Consider the following 25,196-nt stretch of genomic DNA (forward strand, 5'->3'; position numbering starts at 1 on the left):
TGAGACATTATCATTTAAGAAAGAAAAGAGTGCATTCTGGATGCTCGAAAGGGAGTGTTTCCTAGAAAAAAAATGTGATTTCAGGGTGTCCAGGCTCAGGTAGCAATGGTAGGAGTTCCACATTGAAATGGATGAACTACTTGATTTAGTACTTTGGGACTCTCTCACCTAATGGACTAGTATTTTGGGTTAGGTTCTCTCCCCTTATGCTTAAGTCCTAAAAAACAGTTTTTCTGTTTCTATTTATCTTTTAGGGTGTGATTAGGACCATGAAGCAGTGGGTGTTTTTTCCATTAATGAACTTTGCCACTGCCACATATCACCTTGGTTAACCTAATTAAGTCTTCTGAAGTGTATTTTGTAATTAATTCTTGTAAAACATGAAGTGTAAAATTCATGTACATTTTTCTTTTCCTCTTTTGATTTGGATGTCAAACTAGCAACTTGACTTTGTTCTCATCTGGGTGTTAAGCCATGTTTTGTCTGGTTGGTCTATCACATTTATGTAGGTTGTAATCTATTTTGCCTAATGCATCAGTTGCAGATAGGTACTTTGCTTTATGTGCGGGTTGTAAAAGCAAACCCTGGAATGAATCCAGAGCTGTCATGCACTGATGGTTGGTGTTTTATATCGACTTTGTTTTTTCCTTGTGCCTCTTACATTGTGGATTTTTTTGTTACATAAGTTTTAAATTTATTTCTGTATTAGTTTTGCAGACTTAACTCTGCCTTTTATTTTGTTTTGGAGTTTGTTCAGCTATATGTTTGAGTGTACAACTGGTCTCTCAAGGAGGTTTGGCATAACATTAACAAATATTGACATGAGAGATTGTGTTTGTTCTTGATGCTTTAGGGAAGAAAATTTCCTTTGAGATTGCAGTTGGCTTAAATGGACGTGTTTGGGTATGCAGACACTTACTATTTTTAGTGTGGTAGCCTATTTTTCAGTGGTTGAAAATACCAATGCTTCTTAAGGGCGAAAACTCTCCACCACTAGCTAAAGGACTCAGGAGAATTTAGAAGTTCTGAGATATTTATGATAAGAATTCAAGTTCTTTGTTACTAGCAGTTTAATGGTTATATCATTTTTGTTCTCTGGAAAATATCTTATACAAAATCGGTACTTAGATTTGGTATTTATATTGTTCATATGTAGAAATCTAATACTATAGCAAATTTTGTCTAATTTAAAAGCAATTACATTCTACTCTTTGGAATATGTTCTGGCCTGCTTTTATGAATTATTTGAAAATTTGTAATTATAAAATTTAGTCTTTGAAATTATAAATTTAATAGAGAAGCATCCATACTAAACTTTTATATTATAAATTGTCAGTTTTATATTGAAAACATATCCCCTTTAGTATAAGACTTAAAGGAGATGTCTTCTGGTATAAAAACTGAAATAAAAAATCTTTTAACTATAAGGGTCAAATGGATGATTAAACTTATAAAATGTACAATTAAACTTATAAATTATAATAAACGATACTTTAATTTTAAACTCTATTGAACTTTTTTTAATGTTCTCGCTTTTCTTTAAAAGCTATTGAACTCTATCTAACAATAACTTATAAATGAGAAATTCATGATAAAATTTCAACACTTGTAATCTAGAAGTATTACGATAAGCCAGAAGAGGAAGAGACTAGCTGACTGGGTAGCTTTCGGCGTTCCTCTTCCTATCTTCCCCTGTTTCTCCTGAAGAGTGTGCAACATTGCTTCCACTGAATTCTTCAATGTCATTTTCTGATGCAGAATAGTCAACAGCACCACCATATTTATCATCTTTCTTTTTCGTATAAAGAGGGCATATGCCGCATTCTTTTATTCTGATACCTGATTTCAACTCTCTCTCAACTGATTCGTAATCTGGCCACCCAAGGTCATAATAACATGGACTGATCTCAAAAGTGAAGCTGCGAGCATCACACAGCCTAAGGCTCATGCCGCTCGCCATTAGGGACTCCAAGTTAAATATCCACACGAATGTGTGATCTTTATAAACACCTCTGTCTTCATCATCCCATTTGAAATAGCTATTTAACACACCCTTATATGGAATGATCTGTGTGCCATCATCATATTCAAATTTTAGGCTGTAACGAAAAGAACCATATCCACCTTTAATATCTAACACTCCAAAAGCTACACACAAAGCGAAACCAGTGAGCCTATCATCGCTGCAGAAACTTAAATCTTCATTTATAGTCACTGAATGTCCCTTCCCACGAAAATGGAACCAACCAGGAACTGTACTCCCTGGAAAACAGAAGATCACAGACCTATATCTATCGTCGGTCATCCTAAGCCTTGCATCCTCCTCAATGTTAGCACGAGCACCTGAATCTAGTTGTTGAGCATTGGTGAAATGAAATTTGAATACACCCTCTTTGGAATTTGACAAGTTTGGAACAAGAGAATTTGACATCACTAATGGATGGGCAATCCAATGCCTCGAGTTGTTCTAGAAATGGTGGAATCGGTGGAATGCATTCAAGCTTTTTGCAGTCGCTTAAATCAAGCGATTTCAGGCTTGAAAGATGAGCAATGCTCTCAGGAAGGTTCACGATTCCGCTATCACGCAGTGACAGTTCCATTAATGACGTCAAGCGACCGATGTGTCTTGGGATTTCTGTTAATTTGGGGCACCCCGAACAATCAAGTTTAGAGAGAAGCTTCAGATTAACAATGGAGTTTGGAAGTGACTCGATATCAGTGTATTTCTGAAGCTCCAGGGATCGAAGATTAACGAAATTGCAAAATGAGGAAGGCAACTGCGCAAACTCAGTTGTTGAAGCCCTACGAAACGGCACAAGGATGAAGGTAGTGCATGTATGGCTGTGGCGTCTAAGATGAGCACCGCTAGATCTTCCAAAGTGTCCTGAATCTGGGGTAAATTTTCCAATTTTGAGCAACCACGGAGAGAAAGTTGCTTTAGGAATTTCATATCAGAAAGGTCAAATGGAAAGATTGTAAGGGAAGAACAGTAAGAGAGATCTAAATGACAGAGCTTCTTGCAACTAAAGTGTAAGGGCACACCTTTCATGAATTTTGTCAACACTTCTAAGTATATAGTATTATTAGCCACTTCTTCTTCTTCATTATATCTGTCAAAAGTAATTGAGAAAATTTCACTAGAAGTTGGGAAAATATGACCACGGTATGCACGAGGTTCACCACGCCGTCCTGCACCATGCCGTTATGAGAAATTTATCTCTTTGATCATATCCGGTTTCTGGCGATGTAATCTTGAGAAAGTTTGACGTTGACGCTCCAGTATCACATGAGGGAATCTTGAGAAATTTCCACGTTGATGCCCCAGTTTCTGATGTGGGTATCTTGAGAAAGTTTGACGTTGACGCTCCAGTTTCACATGACGAAATCTGGGTTCACTGGTTGAAAACATATTAAGCTTCCCACAACAGGAAATATTAATCCATCCTTGTGATGTGGATAAAATGTTGCTGGGAATATTTACACTATTCAGATCATAACAATTATCTAAACATAAATAACTGAGCTTGCTGAGTAATATCGAAGAGTGAACTTTAATCAACTTTCCACAATAACTCAGAATTATTTCTTCAATATTTGGTAAGAGAGAAAAGTCTGGTATTCTAGTAAGTTTCCCAGAACCACTCAGGTCAAGCCTTTTCAAGTTTGGTAAATTCTGCCACAAATAGTAAATGAATCAGGTAACAAATAAAAACCACTGTTAAAAAAATCACACTCTGAACTAACAAAACTGTGGCTATAAATTTTATAGTTATCATAAAAGATCACAAAATTTAACCTGTTTTTGTTCCCTACCTAAAATTACATCCTAATAATTTGAACCTAAACTTACTATGTATTCAAAAACTTATGATAGTAATTTATAATCGATGACAATGTCGAAATATTTTGTATTATGCATGTATCAACTGACAAAATAAAATGGTGTTGTTGGAGAGTTAAAATTAAACCTTAGTTAAAATAAGTCCATCTTTCCATAATTTATTTTATTAATTACATAATTTGTAATTTGTTGTATATCATTGAAGTTTATGTTATAATAAAAAAAAGACTTAATTAAGTTGTAAGTATCTAGAAAGACATTTTTAATTATTTAAGTTCTCAAAAAAATTATATTTCCAATAGAATATATGTCATTTTTAATTTTTATACTGAAATTATCTTATGATATGATTTACATACCTATCTTTATTTATTAAAAAATAAATGTGAAGTTTTACGATTAATATAAAATAATATTACAGTTAATAACATAAAAGGTAAATGATTTTTATTATTTTCATTTTAAAACATGTTGGTAACAAATAACAATGGATAGTTGTCACTATCAACAATCCCTCTCAAATACACTTCTACTAATACATTAACAACAATATCATTATATTAACCATAAAATATTACATTTCTTCAGTTAATACGTAGGACAATATAATAATCAGGTCACTCAGCTAATGAAAAAAATTAAACAACATGAACTCAATTAAATAATATAAAACTTTTGAGTACTAGATAAAATAAGAAAATTAATAAAAATTCAATTTGAAAATAATCAAATTTATAAGATACTTAAAACTTAATTAAACCTACAAATTTTCATTATATGGAGTTAAATACTATAAATATTTACCACATAAGTAGAATGTTTAAATATATATTTCTTCACGTTGGAAGTTTTTTTCCTCTATCTTATAAGTTTTCTTTGTTTCTTTAATATTTTTTAAGCCAATGTGATTTTTTTTAATATAAAATATTATTAAAGATAAAATATGAAGATAGGGTAATTAAATATAATTTTTTATTTTTTAGAAATGATGAAAATTATAATTAAATTAACTAAATTATATAAAATTCTATTTTATTTACATAACTACTTTTCATATTAAAAAAACTATATAAGATCTTGAAACTATAATTAATATTTCTACTCATTTTTCGTTTTTGTTGGTGAAATCTTGATTTTGGGATAGTATTAGTGAGATATTGTTTGGAGTTAAAAACAACAAATTCTTTTGCATAATCAATTTGAACAGTTTTGATTTTGAAACCAGATTTTCAGAGAAGAGTTTAAAGCGTTCAAATGCAGCAAGAGCTTGAGATTTAGCATGCTAGAGATAAATTCATGTATATTTTAAATATGCATTAGGAAAAGAGATATAGTATGATGCAACATTATTAGCACAAACAGCAGTCCCCAAATATCAATATAGATAAATTCTAAAAGGTGATTATCCACACTGTTTTAGAACAACTTTGATTACAGAAAAACTATAACGCCCAAGTCTATTATGCCACAAGTGAAAAGAAGTTTTTTCAGATTTAAGAGATGTGTAGTTAGCAGAAAAAACAGAGGATCAGAGATCAAGAAAGACAGAGAGATGATCTTTAAGTGTGCCTTGTAGAAGAATCTGTTTAGTTACTTAGTCTTTAACATAGCAAGAATGAGGGTGAAATTCAAAAAACACATTGTTGTTACGAGCAAACTTTGAAACACTAAGCAAATTCTTAGTATAATGAGAAACATGTAAAAGATCAAGGAGAGAGAAGGAAGTACAAGAGGTAGACGACACACAGGAAGCAGAACCAATGTGGGAGATTTTTATACCTGCACCATTACCAAGTTTAATGTTGGCAATGCCATGATAGATTTGTTGATCATTGAACAGAGTATGGTCGTTTGTTATATGGTGAGAGACACCGCTATCTGGGTACCATAATGGATCTTCTAAAGATGATGGTGGACCAAGAAGAGAGGAAGAAGAGTCATCACGTGGAGGTGGAGAGAAATGAGATGTGTTTGCAGAGGAGGATGGTGGTGTAGTACGATCAAACCAGTGCCAACAACAATGAAGAGCAGTGTGTCCAAGTTTGGAGCATATTTGACAGCGAACAGGGTTGCGTTTCCATGATGAAGACGTAGTGGAGTTCCAAGAAGAATGTTGGGAAGGTCGGGGTTTGCCGCGGTTGAACTGATTCTAGTTAGATGTGGGATTGTAACCACGACCACCACAGGAGGAGTTGGAAAAGGTAGGTTGGGATTGTGAATGCTGAGAAGAAGCAACAAAAGCGATATTAGATTGAAGTACCATTAGAGACTTGGGGACTGTCATCAGTGGTGGAAGAAGTGGTTCTTGATGGAACACTAGTGTCGTCAAGAAAATGACCCAATTTGAGCTCGCAAATGGAGGCAAGGACTTTATGTTTCCAGAGAAGATAGTTATCTTCATCTAGTTTAAGAGTGATGGGTGTTGTGAACTGTTGAACGGAAGGCATGACCAGAGGTAACGGGCAAGAAGAAGATGCAAAAGAAGATGAAGAGAAGGAGGCAGACATGACGGAAAAAAAGAGAGGCTAGAATTGGATCATGATACCATGTTGATATGAGTGCAGTGCATTAGAATAGAGAGAGAAAGGAGAAAGATATTATCTTAGTATATGTGCTAAAGGTATATAAGGAGTGCAGAACTGGAAACAGTTACAAAGTTGTCGTTACACAGTTATAGTATGGTTAACAATGTATAATACAGAAAACATGCTTGTGTACTTTATTTTTATCTTTGAAAGTTTAGAACACAGAGGAACATAGATAGCTTGAAAAACCTGATCTCCTTCCCAGAGTTGTTCAAGATGGCAGTCTGGCATTTCGAGGGTCACTAGATTTTGTGGGCAAAAGTTTAGAGGCCAAGATCTTTGAGGGAAACCGTTCCAATAAAGAAACTTTAGAGTGTTTGGCAGACCTACAAGAGATGATTCAAGAGACACATTTGATATGAATATAGGCATGTAGACCATAAGCATCCTAAGATTGTCCATCTTTTCGAAACTTTGTGCATGTACTACAGCTTCTTTTACTTTGTTCGTATGTAGTAATATACACTGTATTGCATCTGACCCCTGAAAGTAAATCAATGTAATTAGGAGAAAAAAAACATGAAATGTTGCATTGCAGGATGTTTAATGACATCTCAGTGGTTTGCAATTTTTCACAAAGTAAATCCATGTTCAATTGAGTAACGACATAATACCTTGTTCTTTCTTAAAACCTCCCAAATTTCCTCAGCATTAAACAATCGGCTGCGTTTTCCAGGATGCGGAGGACACTCTTTACGAACAATTTCTTTACCCATTTCTTGTATTAGATCGTGCATCACAATTCTACCATCAAAGACAGATATTAGGCCCCTATCTTTCAAAATATCCATTCCAATCTTGGAAGAGAAACCACAGTCAGCAAGTATTTCTGCTACCACAATCTCCTGGCGTCCTCTATAAAAGCAAGCTATGTCAAGAAATATATTCTTCTCCTCCTCCTCCAGCCCATCATAACTTAATTTTAATACATTGAAAATATCAAGATGTTGGCCCTTTTCCAACTTTTGCAACTGACTCTCCCATGCTTCTCTTGTTCTTCCATAAAGCAATGACCCCAAAATCCGGAGAGCTAATGGAATCCCTTTTGCATATCTCAACACCTTTTCTGACAGTTCCCTGTAAGCAATTTCTTCTGAAGATTTTTATTTAAAAGCAAGTAAACTAAAAAGTTTCTGAGAATCATCAAAATTCAACTCCTTAACTTCGTAGATATCATTAGCTCTAGCATTCTTAAGCAATTGTTTGTCTCTACTGGTGATAATGATTCTACTGCCCTGCCCAAAACTATCACTCCCACCTATTAATTTTTTAAGTTGAGCTTGTTAGAATTAGTCAGTTAGAAGTGGAACACGTTTGTAGAAGTGGAACACGTTAGTTGGTTAGTTGCCTTAAGAAGCGGATCATGGATCCAACCGTGTATGCAATCAGTTACCTTTCTTTAATTATAAATACAATACGTCCTCCACACAGAGAGGTACAGTTAGCAAACTTTATTATGGTATCAGAGCGATAGAGATCCACGAGATCCACAAGATCCATCTTTTTCTGCTGCTAACCATGTCGAACTCCCTTCAAATCAATACAATGTCTTCACCATCAATCAGCCAAGTGATTAATGTTAAACTCACACAAGAAAATTATTTATTGTGGTCTGCTCAAATCCTTCCCTATTTACGTAGTCAGGGGCTGGTTGGGTTTGTGGATGGATCCATGCCACCACCAAACCAAACGATTACGGTTGAGTCAAGTGAAGAAACAGGGAGCCGCAAAATCCTGAATTCACAGTCTGGTACCCCCAGGACCAGCTGGTACTCAGTCTCATCAACTCATCGGTTACCGAGGAAGTTCTCAGCACGGTGGTCGGAATCACCACTGCACGAGAAGCCTGGGATATGCTGGAGCGGCAATTTGCCTCCACATCTCGAGCACGAGCAATGCAGAATCATATGGAACTCTCCACGATCCAAAAGAAGGACATGACAATTGCTGACTATTTTCGTAAAGTAAAACGTCTCGGAGACACTCTGGCTGCCATTGGCAAGCGAGTAGAGGATGAAGAACTCATCGCCTACATGCTGCAAGGACTTGGTCTAGATTATGATCCTCTTGTCACAAGCATTACAACTAGAACAGATGTTTACATTGTCAGCGATGTGTATGCTCATATGCTGAGCTACGAGATGCGTCATCTGCGTAATGGTACTCTTGAGCAATTTCCTTTTGCTAACAATGTCAACAGCATGTCTAATCGAGGAGGAACTAATGGACGTCGTGGTGGTCGTGGTCGTCAATCAAATGGTGGTCGAGGACAAACATGGCACACTAGAAACAATTCTGGACGTCAGCCATCAAAGGCACAAAGCAACTCGGACAAAGTCTGTCAGATTTGTGGTAAGCCAAACCATGATGCTTTGCAATGTTGGCACAGATTTGATCAGGCATATTAAGCCGAAGACAATCTTAAACAAGCAGTTGTGGCCACAAGTGGATATACTGGTGATGCAAACTGGTACGTAGATACTGGAGCCACGGATCACATCACCAACGAGTTAGAAAGACTTACCACCAACGAACGTTACAATGGCACTGATCAGATTCAAGTTGCAAATGGCTCAGGTTTGTCCATCTCTCATATTGGGAACTCATTAATTTCTGGTTCATCTAGATCTCTTGTACTGAAACATATCCTATATGCTCCTAAAATCAATAAACATCTGATTTTAGTACAAAGACTAGCATCTGATAATAATGCCTTTGTGGAATTTCACCCAAACTGTTTTTTTGTTAAGGACCGAGCCACGAAGGAACTTCTGCTCACAGGTAGATGTAAGAATGGCCTCTACACTTTACCAAATAATTCCAGCAAAGCATTCCTGACAGCCAAACTTTCGAAAGAACAATGGCATAGAAGACTTGGGCATCCTGCTTTCCCAGTCACAATTAGAATCTTGAAAAATAATAACTTAGCTCTAGATACTAGAGTTTCTTCTTCCTTAATTTGCCATGCTTGTCAACTAGGAAAAGCACATCAATTACCCTTTGTTTCTTCTCAACATGTATCTACAACACCTCTTCAATTGATTCATACTGATGTATGGGGTCCAGCCATTGTCTTAGTGAATAATTCTAAATATTATGTTTCATTTGTTGATGATTTTAGCAGATATGTTTGGATTTATTTTTTGAAATACAAGTCTGATGTTGAGTCTGTGTTTCTTCAGTTTCAAAAACATGTTGAAACCGTGCTAAACACCAAAATTCGCTCTGTCCAGTCAGATTGGGGGGGTGAATACCATCGTTTGCACCAATATTTCAAAACAACTGGAATTGAGCATCGTATTTCTTGTCCTCACACACATCAGCAGAATGGGTTGGTAGAAAGAAAGCACAGACACATTGTGGAAACTGGCCTTACTTTACTTGCCCAAGCTAACATGCCTTTGTCCTATTGGGATGAAGCCTTCAATACAGCTTGTTACCTTATAAATAGACTACCTTATAATTATACAATTCCTTTTTTAGATATTAAAATGATAGTTTTCATTTACAGATTAAAATATTAATTGTTTTTTTGAAGATTTTTGGTGTATTATAATTATTTGCTAGCTGAATTGTTTTGGGTTAACATTTGGGCTATGATACTGTGATGTTTTATTACATGCAGCTACGTGAATATTTTTTTTATTCTAGTTATATAAATCAGGAAAAAAAGGTCTATTTTGACGACCGTTTTTCATATTATAATAACCTTTTAACAACTCTAAATAATAATAAAATATTAAATTATATTATTTAATTAAAATATAAATTAAATTGTTAAATAAAAGAAAACAGATTGTAGGATGGGAATATGATTATTTTTAACTGTTAGCACCTGATTATTCTTTTCTAATAAAAAACAGATTGTAGGATCGTAATAACAAACAAGTTTTGACATAAGTACTTTTGGCAATTATTTTAATAGCTGAAAATAATATTCGTAACAATTTTTAACTACCACAAACTGTATCTTAAATCGTAAAAAATTAGCATTTGTTTAGGTCATATATAATAAATAACATTTCCATAAAAAAATTAAAAATCTCCCGCAGCCAATGGTATTAATTATTAATAATTTATTTACCACTTTTTAGATTTTTTTTACTATAAAGACATTTAATTGAGATTGAAATCTTAATTCACACTTTTTGGTAAAAGAATAATGGATTTCATATAATTTTATTGTTAAATATTTTGTATAACACTTAGAAAAAAAAAATCTCATACATATAAGTACAATATAACATCCTTAATTTAAGTAATAAAAATTATGAATATTTAAAGTTGTATATTAAGAATTGAAGTTTCAGCTTAACTCAAATCTATTACTTATAAAATGAGTTATAAAATGAGATTTGTGATATTTATTCAAAATTTCAATTATATTATGTATTTATGGTTTTATGTTTTTAAAGAAATTAGAAACTTAGAAAAGCTCCTAAAAACTGCTGAAATCCATAAGATGATAATTAATAAACATCCTCTCTTAATAACATAACATATAAGATAGGAGTCTTTAAACTTATATTCTTCAAACAATTATAAGCTGTCTTCAACTTTACTGTTAAACTACAATTATAAAGAATTAACAATCACAGGCCAACAGCATTTATAAGTCATCACTCACATGAACAAGGTGCCTAGATGTGAATAAACCAAGATCAATAAGAAATGAGGTTCCATGTTAACCAAGCTGAGAACTTTCTGATTTTACAGCTCCATGCACAAACCTAATACAATGATATGATATTCAATCAGCATTAATTAGCATAAACAGGTACCTTGTTGTAAAACTGGGAATATGAGATTCCATAGGATGGAGAAAAGTATGAAGAGGAATTACCAATCACCATTTCAAATGGAGCTCCTCAGGATTTCATAATGCCTTCACTACAAATGCAACCCAAATATGCTAAAGAAGTTAATGAAACTATATACGAAGAGTTTCAAGAAGATGCAACTCTGGGACAACAGAGCAACCCATCTCATGCTGAACACAAACATCAAACTACATCTAACAATAATTCAGAAATCTTAATCAACAATTGAGCGAACCCACTCCTAAAATGCCATTGAGAATGTAAATAAAACAAAATACATTAAAAAAGAGAAATTCTTAATAAAAATTCAACGTGTTGAACCTTGTAATTTAGAAGTATTAACGAGAAGCAACATTGCTTCCACTGGATTCTTCAATGTCAACAGCACCACCATATTTATCATCTTTCTTTTTGGAATAAAGAGGGCATATGCCGCATTCTTTTATTGTCACAACATGATACTTATACGGACTGATCTCAAAAGTGAAGCTGCGAGCATCACACAGCCTAGGGCTTAGGGATTCCAAGTTAAATTTCCAGACGAATGTGTGATCTTTACCAACATCTCTGTATTCACCATTCCTTTTGAAATATCTCATTAACATATGATTATTTGCAATGATATGTGTGCCATCATCATCAGATTCAAGTTTTAGGCTGTAACGAAAAAGACCATATCTACTGCTAACATAATTCGTATCTAACACTCCAAAAGCTACACACAAAGCGAAACCGGTGAGCCTATCATTGCTGCAGAAACTTAAATCTTCATTTATAGTCACTGAATCTCCCTTCCCACGAAAATGGAACCAACCAGGAACTGTACTCCCTGGAAAACAGAAGAACACAGACCTATATCTATCGTCGGTCATCCTTAGCCTTGCATCCTCCTCAATGTTAGCACGACCACCTGAATCCAGTTGTTGAGCATTGGTGAGATAAAATCCGAAGACACCCTCTTTGGAATTTGACAAGTTTAGAACAAGAGAATTTGGCATCACTCTTCTAATGGATGGGCAATCCAATGCCACGAGTTGTTGTAGAAATGGTGGAATCGGTGGGATGCATTCAAGCTTTTTGCAGTCCCTTAAATCAAGCAATTTCAAGCGTGAAAGATGACCAATGCTCTCAGGAAGGTTCACGATTCCGCTATCACGCAGTGACAGTTCCACTAATGACGTCAAGCGACCGATGTGTGTTGGGATTTCTGTTAATTTGGCACACCCCGAACAATCAAGTTCAGAGAGATGCTTCAGATTAACAATGGAGTTTGGAAGTGACTCGAGATCAGTGCATTTGGGGAGCTCCAGGGATCGAAGATTAACCAATTTGCCAAATGAGGAAGGCAGTTCTTTAACAGCCGTACATGTTAAGTTAATGTGAGCAAAAGTATGAGCCGGCTCTGTGATCTCTGGGAAGGTCCTCAGCCTTGAGCAACCACACAAATCAAGCTTCTTCAACTTCAAATTGAAAATGGTGCTTGGAAAAGTTTGAAGTGAATTACAGTGGGTAAGGTCTAACTTGCATAGTCTGGTGAGAGTTCCAATGGAAGATGGAATAATCTCAAGATTGCAGCAACGGCGCAAACTCAGTTCTTCAAGTCCTACCAAACGGCACAAGGATGAAGGTAGTGCCTGTATGGCTGTGCCGTCTAAGTTGAGCTTCTTTAGATCTTCCAACGTGTCCTCAATCTCGGGTAAATTTTCCAACTTTGAGCAACCACTGAGACAAAGTTGATTTATGAATTTCATATCAGAAAGGTCAATTAGAAAGATTGTAAGAGAATAACAGTGAGAGAGATCTAAGCCAGAGAGACTGTTGAACACTTCTGAGTCTGTAGCATTATTAGAATTTATCTCTTTTATCATATCCTGTTCACTCAATGAAAACATATTAAGCTTCCAACAACCGGAAAGACTAATCCGTCCTGGTGATGTGCATAAAATGTTGCTGGGAATGTTTACACTATTCAGATCATCACAAAAATCTAAACATAAATAACTGAGCTTGATGAGGAATATCGAAGAGTCAACTTTAATCAACTTGTAACAACAACTCAGGTTTATTTCTTCAATATTCGGTGACGTAGAAAGGTCTGGTATTCTAGTAAGTTTCCGAGAACGACTCAGGTCGAGCCTTTTCAAGTTGGGTAAAATCTGCCAGAAATAGTAAATGAATGAGGTAACAAATAAAAACTACTTTATCTATTTTTCTTCCTATTTAAACTATTAGCTACTATCTATTGAGTTTATATTTTACATTACTTCAAAACCACTGTTAAAAAAACCACACTGTAGACTAACAAAACTCTGCCTATAAATTTTATAGTTATTATAAAAAATCACAAAATTTAACGTCTTTTTGTTCCCTACCTAAAATTACATCCTAATCATTTGAACCTAAACTTATTATGTATTCAAAAACTTATGATAGTAATTTATAATCGATCACAATGTCGAAATACTTTATATTATGCATGTATCAACTCACAAAATAAAATGGTGTTGTCTCAGAGTTAAAATTAAACCTTAGTTAAAACAACTCCATCTTTCCATAATTTATTTTATTAAATACCTAATTTTTAATTTATTGTATATTATATTCAAGTTTATGTTATGATAAAAAAAGTATCTAAGGCATTTTTAATTAAATAATATAAAATAAACAACATGAACTCAATTAAATAATATAAAATTTTTTGAATACTCGATGGAATAAAAAAATTAATAAAACCCTCAATTTGAAAATAACCAAATTTATAAGATACTTAAAACTTAATTAAACCTACAAATTTTCATTATATGGAATTAAATATTGTAAAGATTTACCACATAAGTTTCATAAGTAGAATGTTTAAACATAAAATTCTTCACGTTGGGAATTTCTTTCCTCTATCTTAAAAGTTTTCGTTGTTTCTTTAATATTTTTTATATGGCTTCTGTCAATGTAATTTTTTTTTTGGTTTAAAAATATTATTAAAGATAAAATATGAAGACAGGGTAATTAAATTAAATATAATTTTTATTTTTCAGAAATGATGAAAATTATAATTAAATTATATAAAATTCCATTTTATTTACATAACTCCTTTTCATATTAAAAAACTATATAAGATATTCCAAAGTAGATAATACATTCATGGGCCATTAGACGATATGCCTAAAAAAATATATGCAAACTATTAAATTTATAATTATCTTTAATTAGAAGTATGCTGAGTATGACTCAAATAAAAGAAATTTCAAATCGAATAATGTGGAGAAGGCACAAAGGAATTGCAAATGAAAACCTGTAGATGTATAATACACAAAACATGCTTTTATAATTCACTTTTATCTTTGAAAGTTTAGAACACAAAGGAACATAGATAGCTTAGCTTGAAAAACCTGATCTCCTTCCCAGAGTTGTTCAAGATGGCTGCCTGGCATCTGGAGAGTCACTAGATTTTCTGGGCAAAAGTTTGGAGGCCAAAATCTTTGAGGAAAAAAGTCCCAATAAAGAATCTTTAGAGTGCCCGGCAGATCTACAAGAGATGATTCAAGAGACACATTTGATTCCCTCGTGTAGAGCCTAAGCATCCTAAGATTGTCCATCTTTTCGAAACTTTGTGCATGTACTACATCTTCTTTTACTTTGAAAGTAGATAGTGATATACACTCTATTGCATCTGACCCCTGAAAGTAAATCAATGTAATTAGAAAAAAAAGCATGAAATGTTGCATTTCAGGATGCTTAATGACAGCTCAGTAGTTTGCTATTTTTCACAAAGTAACAACAGAATATACCTTGTTCTTTCTTAAAACCTCACAAATTTCCTCATCATTAAACAATCGGCTGCGTTTTCCAGGATGCTGAGGACACTCTTTACGAACAATTTCTTTACCCATTTCTTGTATTAGATCGTGCATCACAATTATACCACGAAAGACAGATATTAGGGCCCTATCTTTGAGAATATCCATTCCAATCTTAGAAGAGAAACCAAAGTCATCAAGTCTTTCTGCTACCTCAATCTCCTTGTCTCCTCTATAAAAGCAAGCTATGTCAAGAAATATATTCTTCTCCTCCTCCTCCAGCCCATCATAACTTAATTTTAATACATTGAAAATACCATGATGTTGGCCCTTTTTCAACTTTTGCAACTGACTCTCCCATGCTTCTCTTGTTCTGCCATAAAGCAATGACCCCAAAATCTGGAGAGCTAACGGAATCCCTTTTGCATATCTCAACACCTCTTCTGACAGGTCCATGTAAGATTTTTCTGTTGAAGATTTTTGTTTAAAAGCATGTAAACTAAAAAGCTTTTGAGAATCATAAAAATTCAACTCCTTAACTTCGTAGATATCATTAGCTCCAGCATTCCTAAGCACTTGTCTGTCTCTACTGGTGATAATGATTCTACTGCCCTGCCCAAAACTATCACTCCCTCTTATTAATTTTGTAAGTTGAGCTGAATCGGTAACATCATCAAGAATGAGGAGAACCTTTGTCCGTTTGAGCTCAGACAGATATTTTGTTCTGATACTGTCTATTCCATCTCTTTGTATTTTTTCTTGAACGTCTAAAACAAGGCTCTTGGAATCAAACTGCAATGCCAATTTGGGATATATTTGATCACAAATTGTACTTTTTCCTATTCCTCCCATGCCACAAATGCCTATGATCCGAACATCCGGTAAGTCAAGATGCAACAAGGACTGAATTCCTTCAATATTTTTTTCAATGCCGATGATTCCTTGATCATAACTGGTGGAATAACGATTCAATTTTCTCAAAATATCTCCCACAATTCCTTCAACAAGTGTGTGTTCTGACCTGGCAGATGATTTAGAAAATAAAGTATAAGTATTCAAACACAAAAGCTAAAGTAAACTAAAGAAAAATTCTACAGTAACCGTTTGTGACTTCTGATAATAGGGAGCAGATTTGTAGGTACAAAGTTAAGCTATAACATGTGATATGGTTCAGATCCATGACCGACTAAGAGAAATGAAAAAAGAAACACTTGATTTATGGTGAGATGAACACAATTTTAGTAAATGAAAAGAGATCCTGATTATCTAATAAATATAATGACCTGGTGACTTTTGAATCCCAGCCTGCAAGTCCAGCAGCTTCGGTTAGAGCATCCTTCCATCCTTGCACTTTGTCCATGTCGTGCTTAAACCGCTGTTCATGGTTATCGAATGCTTCTTTGTATGTTTCTTCCTGCTTCCTAATAGTTGATGGATCCACCTTGTAGAAAACAGGTATGACATCCCTTCCATATCTCTTCTTGCAATCAAGTATCTTAGTGAGTTCATTCAAGCACCAAGTGGAAGATGCATAGTTTTGGGAGAAAACGACGATATAAATCTTCGATTCTTCTATTGCAGAGAGCAGTGCAGATGAAATTTCTTCGCCCCGGGGTAGTGTCTCATCAATATATGCTTCTATGTTCTTCGTTTGCAGTGCTGGATGAAGGTGGCTAATGAAGTTGTCACGTGTGTCTTCCCCTCTGAAGCTGAGAAACACATCATGCTTTGTTAGAGAAGCAGACATGGCCAATGATGAAGAACTTGCTGACATTGGAATCAATTTTCTCTCCTTTCTCTGCAACTCTCAGTGCCTTTGTTTCTACCATTTTTACCACATTATATACACAAATCAAGTTTTGGAAAAGTCTTTCAATTTTCTCAAAATATCTTTCACAGCCATGTGTTCTGGTCAGTTCATAGAATAGTCAACAATTTGCAAAATAATTATGGAATCTAGCTTTATGTCATTATCACGCGTGGAAAGATAGCTATGCCTCCTTAGATAAAATCTGAAATTGATTTTGAATCTCAAAGAAACTTCTTGGTTCTTGCGCCATTTATTAAATTAAAATATTGAGTCAATGGAAGAGTCTATCGATTCGCACAGTATTATGGTGTGTAGCTTTATACAGCATTAATACGAGTAGTTTCTTTAATACTTTTACTCAATTTATTTATTTTTAATTCTTTTTTTTCACACCTTTTACAAATAAAGAATCGTATTTCTTTAATATATTTTAGAAAATAACCAGTAAACATAAAACTAGGTTAATATGACTAAATGAATAAAGATAGTGTAAGAATAACAGGAATAACATTACTACAAATAACAATATATTAATATCAATATGTTTCTTAATAAATTTTACACCCACTGTCTATTTATAAATTAATATATTATAAATATCTAATGATGTTTTTCTGGGTAGCTTATTTCTCTAACATTTTAAATTAAATTTTTAGATTTTACAAAACATTACATTTTCATTTTAATATTTATAAAATATTTTTTAATTTCATATTTAAAACACAACACTTAGTTGAGTGTGTTCCTTAGTTACTTACCACTCATCACAGCCGCCAAATAACAACCCTACCAACGCCACCACCGTCATGGCTTCACTCTCCGTTTCGCGCCACAGCCACCTCTTATCGGGCTTCCATCCGGCCCGGCCCAAGCCCATCTCGGGGCCCACCAGGGTCCGAATGTCCCTCCGCGATGACGGCCCCGCCATCGCCGTCGTCGGCGTCACCGGCGCCGTTGGCCAGGAGTTCCTCTCCGTCCTCTCCGACCGCGACTTCCCCTACCGTTCAATCAAAATGCTGGCCTCGCAGCGCTCCGCCGGCCGCCGCATCATCTTCGAGGACAGGGACTACGTCGTGGAGGAGCTCACAGCGGATAGCTTCGACGGCGTCGACATCGCGCTCTTCAGCGCCGGCGGCTCCATCAGCAAGAAGTTCGACCCGCCGCGGTGGATCGGGGTACGGTGGTGGTAGACAATAGCTCCGCGTTTGGGATGGACGAGAAGGTGCCGCTGGTTATTCCCGAAGTGAACCCCGAAGCGATGCAACACATCAAAGCCGGAACGGGAAAAGGCGCTCTCATTGCGAACCCTAATTGCTCCACCATTATTTGCTTGATGGGACATTTTGTAACAATTTTTATATTTGTAACAATTTTTAATTACCACAAACTGCTTCTTAAGTCATAAAAAAATAGCATTTTTTTTGTTCATATATAATAATATTTCCATAAATAAAATTTAAAAAAAAATCCTCTGCAGCCAATGGTATTAATTATTAATAATTTATTTACCATTTTTTAGATAATTATTTTTACTATAAAGACATTTAATTGAGATTGAAATTTTAATTGTCACCTTTTGGTCAAAGAATAATATATTTCATATAATTTTTTTATTAAATATTTTGTATAGTGCTAAGAAAAAAAAAAGTCATATACATATATAATGAATATGCAAGTACAATATAAGATCCAAAATGTAAGTAATAAAAATCATAAAAGAAAGACAGAATGGAAGTGAAAAATCCATAAGATGATAATTAATAAACAAGCTTTCTTAACTTTACTGTCAAACTACAATTATAAAGAATTAACAGTCACACGGCAACAGCATTTATAAGTTAAAAATAAAGATCAGTAAGAAATATGAGGTTCAAATAACCAAGCTGAGAATTTTCTGGTTTTACAGCTCCATGCACAAAATCTAATACAATGATCTGATATTCAATTGGCATAAACAGGTTCCATAGGATGGAGAAAAGTATGAAGAGGATTTACCAATTACCCTTTCAAATGCAGCTCTTGAGGATTCCATCATGCCTTCACTACAAATGCAACCCAAATATGCTAAAGAAGTTAATCAAACCCAAATATAAAGAATTTCAAGAGAATGCAACTCTGGGACAACAGAGCTACCCATCTCATGCTGAACAGAAACATCAAACTATATCTAACAATAACTTAGAAATCTTTGTCAACAATGAACGAACACAACCATAAAATGCCATTGAAAATGTAAATAAAACCAAATAAATTAGAAATGAGAAATTCATAATAAAATTTCAACACTTGTAATGTAGAAGTATTACGATAAGCCAGTTTAGATCCTCACCAATGAAAGACTAATTAGCAGAAGAGGAAGAGACTAGTTGACAGGTTAGCTTTCGGCCTTCCACTTCTTTTGAAGATTGTGCAACATTGCTTCCACTAGATTCTTCAATGTCAACAGCACCACCATATTTATCATCTTTCTTTTCGGAATAAAGAGGGCATATGCCGCATTCTTTTATTGTCATAACTGATTTCAACCGATTTGGCCGCAGAAAGGGATCATAAGGACTGATCTCAAAAGTGAAGCTGCGAGCATCACACAGCCTAAGGCTCATGCCGCTCGCCCTTGGGGACTCCAAGTTTAATTTCCACACAAATGTGTGATCTTTATCAAGAACTATGTCTTCATACAATGGGAAAAATATGTTTAACAGATCATCGCGTTCGAAACAGCTGTTTAACACATCATTATTTGGAATGATCTGTGTGCCATCATCATCAGATTCAAATTTTAGGCTGTAACGAAAAGAACCATATCTACCACCATTCGTATCTAACACTCCAAGAACCACACACAAAGCGAAACCAGTGAGCCTATCATCGCTGCAGAAACTTAAATCTTCATTTATAGTCACTGAATCTCCCTTCCCACGAAAATTGAACCAACGAGGAACTGCACTCCCTGGAAAACAGAAGTACACACACCTATATGTATCGTCCGTCATCCTAAGCCTTGCAGCCTCCTCAAGTTTAGCACGACCACCTGAATCCAGTTGTTGAGCATTGGTGAATCGAAATTTGAATACGTCCTCTTGGGAATTTGACAAGTTTGGAACAAGAGAATTTGACATCACTCTTCTAATGGATGGGCAATCCAATGCATCGAGTTGTTCTAGAAATGGTGGAATCTGTGGGATGCATTCAAGCTTTTCGCACTCGCTTAAATCAAGCGATTTCAAGCTTGAAAGATGAGCAATGCTCTCAGGAAGGTTCACGATTCCGCTATCACGCAGTGACAGATCCACTAATGACGTCAAGCGACCGATGTGTCTTGGGATTTCTGTTAATTTGGCACACCACGAACAATCAAGTCTAGAGAGAAGCTTCAGATTAACGATGGAGTTTGGAAGTGACTCGAGAGCAGTGCAATTGTGGAGCCGCAGGGATCGAAGATTAACCAATTTGTCAAATGAGGAAGGCAGTTCTTTAACAGCCGTACATGTCAAACTCAGTTCTTCGAGTCCTACCAAACGGCACAAGGATGAAGGTAGTGCCTGTATGGCTGTTTCGTCTAATATGAGCTCCTTTAGATCTTCCAACATGTCCAGAATCTCGGGTAAATTTTCCAATTTTGAGCAACCACTGAGACAAAGTTTCTTTAGGAATTTCCTATCAGAAAGGTCAAATCGAAAGTTTGTAAGAGAAGAACAGTGAGAGAGATCTAAGCCCGAGTCTTCGTAGTCTTCCGAGTATTCTGAGTCTTCTGAGTATGTAGCATTATTAGCATTTATCTCTTTCATCATATCCGGTTCCTGACGCTCCAGTATAACATGAGGGAGAAATTTATCTTCATGTTCACTCAATGAAAACATATTAAGCTTCCCACAACCGGAAAGACTAATCCATCCCGGTGATGTGGAAAAAATGTTGCTGGGAATATTTACACTATTCAGATCATAACAATCATCTAAACATAAATAACTAAGCTTGGTGAGGAATATCGAAGAGTGAACTTCAATCAACTTTTTACAATAACTCAGCTCTATTTCTTCAATATTTGGTGACGTAGAAAGGTCTGGTATTATAGTAAGTTCACAAGAATACCTCAGGTCGAGCCTTTTCAAGTTGGGTAAATTCTGCCAGAAATAGTAAATGAATGAGGTAACAAATAAAAACTACTTTATCTATTTTTCTTCCTATTTAAACTATTAGCTACTATCTATTGAGTTTATATTTTACATTACTTAAAAACCACTGTTAAAAAAACCACACTGTGGACTAACAAAACTCTGCCTATAAATTTTATAGTTATTATAAAAAATCACAAAATTTCCTTACCTAAAATTACATCCTAATCATTTGAACCTAAACTTATTATGTATTCAAAAACTTATGATAGTAATTTATAATCGATCACAATGTCGAAATACTTTATATTATGCATGTATCAACTCACAAAATAAAATGGTGTTGTCTCAGAGTTAAAATTAAACCTTAGTTAAAAAGTCCATCTTTCCATAATTTATTTTATTAAATACATAATTTGTAATTTATTGTATATTATATTCAAGTTTATGTTATGATAAAAAAAGTATCTAAGGCATTTTTAATTAAATAATATAAAATAAACAACATGAACTCAATTAAATAATATAAATGTTTTTGAATACTTGATGGAATAAAAAAATTAATAAAACCCTCAATTTGAAAATAACCATATTTATAAGATACTTAAAACTTAATTAAACCTACAAATTTTCATTATATGGAATTAAATATTGTAAAGATTTACCACATAAGTTTCATAAGTAGAATGTTTAAACATAAAATTCTTCACGTTGGGAGTTTCTTTCCTCTATCTTATAAGTTTTCGTTGTTTCTTTAATATTTTTTATATGGCTTCTGTCAATGTAATTTTTTTTTTGGTTTTAAAATATTATTAAAGATAAAATATGAAGACAGGGTAATTAAATTAAATATAATTTTTATTTTTCAGAAATGATGAAAATTATAATTAAATTATATAAAATTCCATTTTATTTACATAACTCCTTTTCATATTAAAAAACTATATAAGATCTTCCAAAGTAGATAATACATTCATGGGCCATTAGACGATATGCCTAAAAAAAATATGCAAACTATTAAATTTATAATTATCTTTAATTAGAAAGATGCTGAGTATGACTCAAATAAAAGAAATTTCAAATCGAATAATGTGGAGAAGGCACAAAGGAATTGCAAATGAAAACCTGTATATGCATAATACAGAAAACATGCTTCTATAATTTATTTTTATCTTTGAAAGTTTAGAACACAAAGGAACATAGATAGCTTCAAAAACCTGATCTCCTTCCCACAGTTGTTCAAGATGGCAGTATGGCATTTCGAGGGTCACTAGATTTTGTGGGCAAAACTTTAGAGGCCAAAATCTTTGAGGGAAATAGTTCCAATGTAGAATCTTTAGAGTGTCCGGCAGACCTACAAGAGATGATTCAAGAGACACTTTTTGAAACGTGTAGAGATTAAGCATCCTAAGATTGTCCATCTTTTCGAAACTTTGTGCATGTACTACAACTTCTTTTCCATTGCTCGTAAATAGTGATATACACTGTATTGCATCTGAACCCTGAAAGTAAATCAATGTAATCAGAAAAAAAAGCATGAAATGTTGCATTTCAGGATGCTTAATGACAGTTCAGTAGTTTGCAATTTTTCACAAAGTAACAACAGAATATACCTTGTTCTTTCTTAAAACCTCACAGATTTCTTCACTCTTAAACAATCGGCTGCGTTTTCCAAGATGCTGAGGACACTCTTTACGAACAATTTCTTTACCCATTTCTTGTATTAGATCGTGCATCACAATTGTACCATCAAAGACAGATATTAGGCCCCTATCTTTGAGAATATCCATTCCAATCTTAGAAGAGAAACCACACTCATCAAGTCTTTCTGCTACCAAAGTCTCATGGCGTCCTCTATAAAAGCAAGCTATGTCAAGAAATATATTCTTCTCCTCCTCCTCCAGTCCATCATAACTTAATTTTAATACATTGAAAATACCAAGATCTTGGCCCTTTTTCAACTTTTGCAACTGACTCTCCCATGCTTCTCTTGTTCTGCCATAAAGCAATGCCCCCAAAATCTGGAGAGCTAACGGAATCCCTTTTGCATATCTCAACACCTTTTCTGACAGTTTCCTGTAACCAATTTCTTCTGAAGATTTTTGTTTAAAAGCATGTAAACTAAAAAGTTTCTGAGAATCATAAAAATTCAACTCCTTAACTTCGTAGATATCATTAGCTCTAGCATTCTTAAGCACTTGTCTGTCTCTACTGGTCATAATGATTCTACTGCCCTGCCCAAAACTATCACTCCCTCCTATTAATTTTTGAAGTTGAGCTGAATCGGTAACATCATCAAGAATGAGGAGAACCTTTGTCCGTTTGAGCCTTTCATTGTAATATGGTAAATAAGAGGATTTCTTTTCCTTTAGAAGCTCAGACTGATATTTTGTTCTGATACCGTCTATTCCATCTCTTTGTATTTTTTCTTGAACGTCTAAAACAAGGCTGCTGGAATCAAACTGCAATGCCAATTTGTGATATATTTGATTACAAATTGTACTTTTTCCTATTCCTCCCATGCCCCAAATTCCTATGATCCGAACATCCGGTGACTCAGGATGCAACAAGGACTGAATTCCTTCAGTATGTTTTTCAATGCCGATGATTCCTTGATCATAACTGGTGGAAAAAAGATTCAATTTTCCCAAAATATCTTCCACAATTTTTTCAACAAGTATGTGTTCTGTCCTGGCAGATGATTTAGAAAATAAAGTATAAAAATTCAAGCACAAAAGCTAAACTAAACTAAAGAAAAATTTCAGAGTCAAGAAGAATGAAAATCATTGATTAGATTCACATATCGATTCTAGTTTCGAGTTCTGGATAAAATAAATAAATTAAAAAGTTGAAGGTAAGTTTAGGACGTTATCTTCCTATATTAGTTTGGTTGGTTTAGTAATTGCAAATCATGATCGCAGAAATTCTACAGTAACCGTTGCTGACTTCTGATACTAGGGAGCATACTTGTAGGTACAAAGTTAAGCTATAACATGTGATATGGTTCAGATCTAAGACCGACTAAGAGAAATGAAAAAAGAAGCACTTGATTTATGGTGAGATGAACACAATTTTAGTAAATGAAAAGAGATCCTGATTATCTAATAAATATAATGACCTGGTGACTTTTGAATCCCAGCCTGAAAGTCCAGCAGCTTCTGTGAGAGCATCCTTCCATCCTTGCACTTTGTCCATGTCGTGCTTAAAGTGCTGCTCATGCTCATCGAATGCTTCTTTGTATCTTTCTTCCTGCTTCCTAATAGTTGATGGATCCACCTTGTAGAAAACAGGTATGACATCCCTTCCAAATCTCTTCTTGCATTCAAGTATCTTAGTGAGTTCATTCAAGCACCAAGTGGAAGATGCATAGTTTTGGGAGAAAACGACGATATAAATCTTTGATTCTTCTATTGCAGAGTGCAGTGCAGGTGAAATTTCTTCGCCCCGGGGTAGTGTCTCATCAATGTATGCTTCTATGTTCTTCGTTTGCAGTGCTGGATGAAGGTGGCTAATGAAGTTGTCACGTGTGTCTTCCCCTCTGAAGCTGAGAAACACATCATGCTTGGTTAGAGAAGCAGACATGGCCAATGATGAAGGGTTTCAATTTTCTCTGCAACTCTCAGATCCCTTTGTTTGTAAGCAACTTGCATATATTCTATTAGGAAGGAAAATATATATTTCTACCACAAATCTACCACAAATTGGAAAAGCCTTTCAATTTTCTCAAAATATCTTTCACAGCTGTGTTCTGTCAGATACGTAGTAATCAGAAAAAGAAAAAGAAAAACGGAAACCATGTCTGTCCTTTTATAGTTTTATTCCTATAATATCTTTCCATTAATCATCATTATCACTTGATTTCATACTTCATCAGCTAAACATAATAAAATCTCAATAAACCTTTATACTGTCAACATTTATAAAAAATATTTCCTACAATAATATTTGTACTTTCTAGCATATAGAATAGTTAATGGATTCTTCTGTGATTTTTCTTTTCTAAAGTACAATTGATATTTTAACAGATGCCGAAAGGTCTTGAATATGAGGCTGTTTCCAAATGAAAATTCGGGTAAAGCATTTTCAAGTCATCAAGTTTTGTTGGGTGAGTGAGTGATCAGTGCTAGCATTTTCAATCTCAGTTATAGAATGTAAAGATTTACACATTTATTTGCTGATTAATAATTTATTTATTGAATTAAATATTTTAACAGTGAGTATGGATTCTTGA

The 25,196-nt window shown here is 34.5% G+C and overlaps 4 protein-coding genes and 1 non-coding gene across 13 annotated transcripts in view; 1 reads left to right on the forward strand and 4 right to left on the reverse strand.

Moving 5' to 3' along the window:
• Positions 1-1,489: 1,489 nt before the first annotated feature.
• Positions 1,490-9,374, reverse strand: LOC150029235 (disease resistance protein RPS6-like). The gene is made up of 3 exons (XM_090299261.1): positions 7,041-9,374; positions 6,616-6,909; positions 1,490-3,673 (listed from the first exon to the last, which is right to left on the reverse strand). The coding sequence occupies exons 1-3, from the start codon at positions 7,215-7,217 to the stop codon at positions 3,203-3,205; spliced, it is 942 nt and encodes a 313-aa protein (XP_090155387.1). The 5' UTR covers positions 7,218-9,374; the 3' UTR covers positions 1,490-3,202.
• LOC137813110 (small nucleolar RNA Z247) lies at positions 8,430-8,568 on the forward strand. The gene has a single exon (XR_011081348.2). It is a non-coding gene; the product is annotated as a small nucleolar RNA Z247 (small nucleolar RNA).
• A 1,515-nt stretch (positions 9,375-10,889) lies between the features above and the next one.
• On the reverse strand, positions 10,890-18,321 carry LOC137812976 (TMV resistance protein N). 8 transcript variants are annotated; one of them, XR_016518931.1, is made up of 7 exons: positions 17,609-18,321; positions 16,324-16,749; positions 15,032-16,061; positions 14,633-14,920; positions 11,568-13,402; positions 11,270-11,316; positions 10,890-11,156 (listed from the first exon to the last, which is right to left on the reverse strand). XR_016518931.1 is itself a non-coding variant. In XM_090299258.1 (6 exons), exons 2-5 carry the CDS (start codon positions 16,812-16,814, stop codon positions 11,585-11,587), a joined length of 3,627 nt encoding a protein of 1,208 aa, XP_090155384.1. In that variant the 5' UTR covers positions 16,815-16,862; positions 17,609-18,178; the 3' UTR covers positions 10,890-11,316; positions 11,568-11,584. The 8 variants fall into 8 exon arrangements, 4 of the variants coding, with proteins under 4 accessions (XP_090155384.1, XP_090155381.1, XP_090155383.1 ...); XR_016518933.1 differs by having other exon boundaries at positions 16,324-16,862; positions 17,609-18,178; XR_016518930.1 differs by having other exon boundaries at positions 11,270-13,402.
• LOC150029236 (vacuolar iron transporter 1-like) overlaps positions 11,090-25,196 on the reverse strand; it is a 71,587-nt gene continuing 57,480 nt past the window's right edge. Inside the window, exon 4 of the mRNA XM_090299265.1 lies at positions 11,090-11,316. Within this exon, the coding sequence (XP_090155391.1) occupies positions 11,295-11,316 (22 nt within the window). The 3' untranslated portion in view covers positions 11,090-11,294. The remainder of the gene's footprint in view (positions 11,317-25,196) is intronic.
• LOC150029237 (TMV resistance protein N-like) lies at positions 18,582-24,841 on the reverse strand. Of its 2 annotated transcripts, none has more exons than XM_090299260.1 (5): positions 24,084-24,841; positions 22,579-23,656; positions 22,183-22,467; positions 19,180-20,974; positions 18,582-18,887 (listed from the first exon to the last, which is right to left on the reverse strand). In XM_090299260.1, exons 1-4 carry the CDS (start codon positions 24,545-24,547, stop codon positions 19,190-19,192), a joined length of 3,612 nt encoding a protein of 1,203 aa, XP_090155386.1. In that variant the 5' UTR covers positions 24,548-24,841; the 3' UTR covers positions 18,582-18,887; positions 19,180-19,189. The 2 variants fall into 2 exon arrangements, with proteins under 2 accessions (XP_090155386.1, XP_090155385.1); XM_090299259.1 differs by having other exon boundaries at positions 18,582-18,892.

This window comes from Phaseolus vulgaris, chromosome 2, assembly GCF_051622355.1.
Source record: "Phaseolus vulgaris cultivar YP4 chromosome 2, ASM5162235v1, whole genome shotgun sequence".
Classification (NCBI taxonomy): Eukaryota; Viridiplantae; Streptophyta; class Magnoliopsida; order Fabales; family Fabaceae; genus Phaseolus; species Phaseolus vulgaris.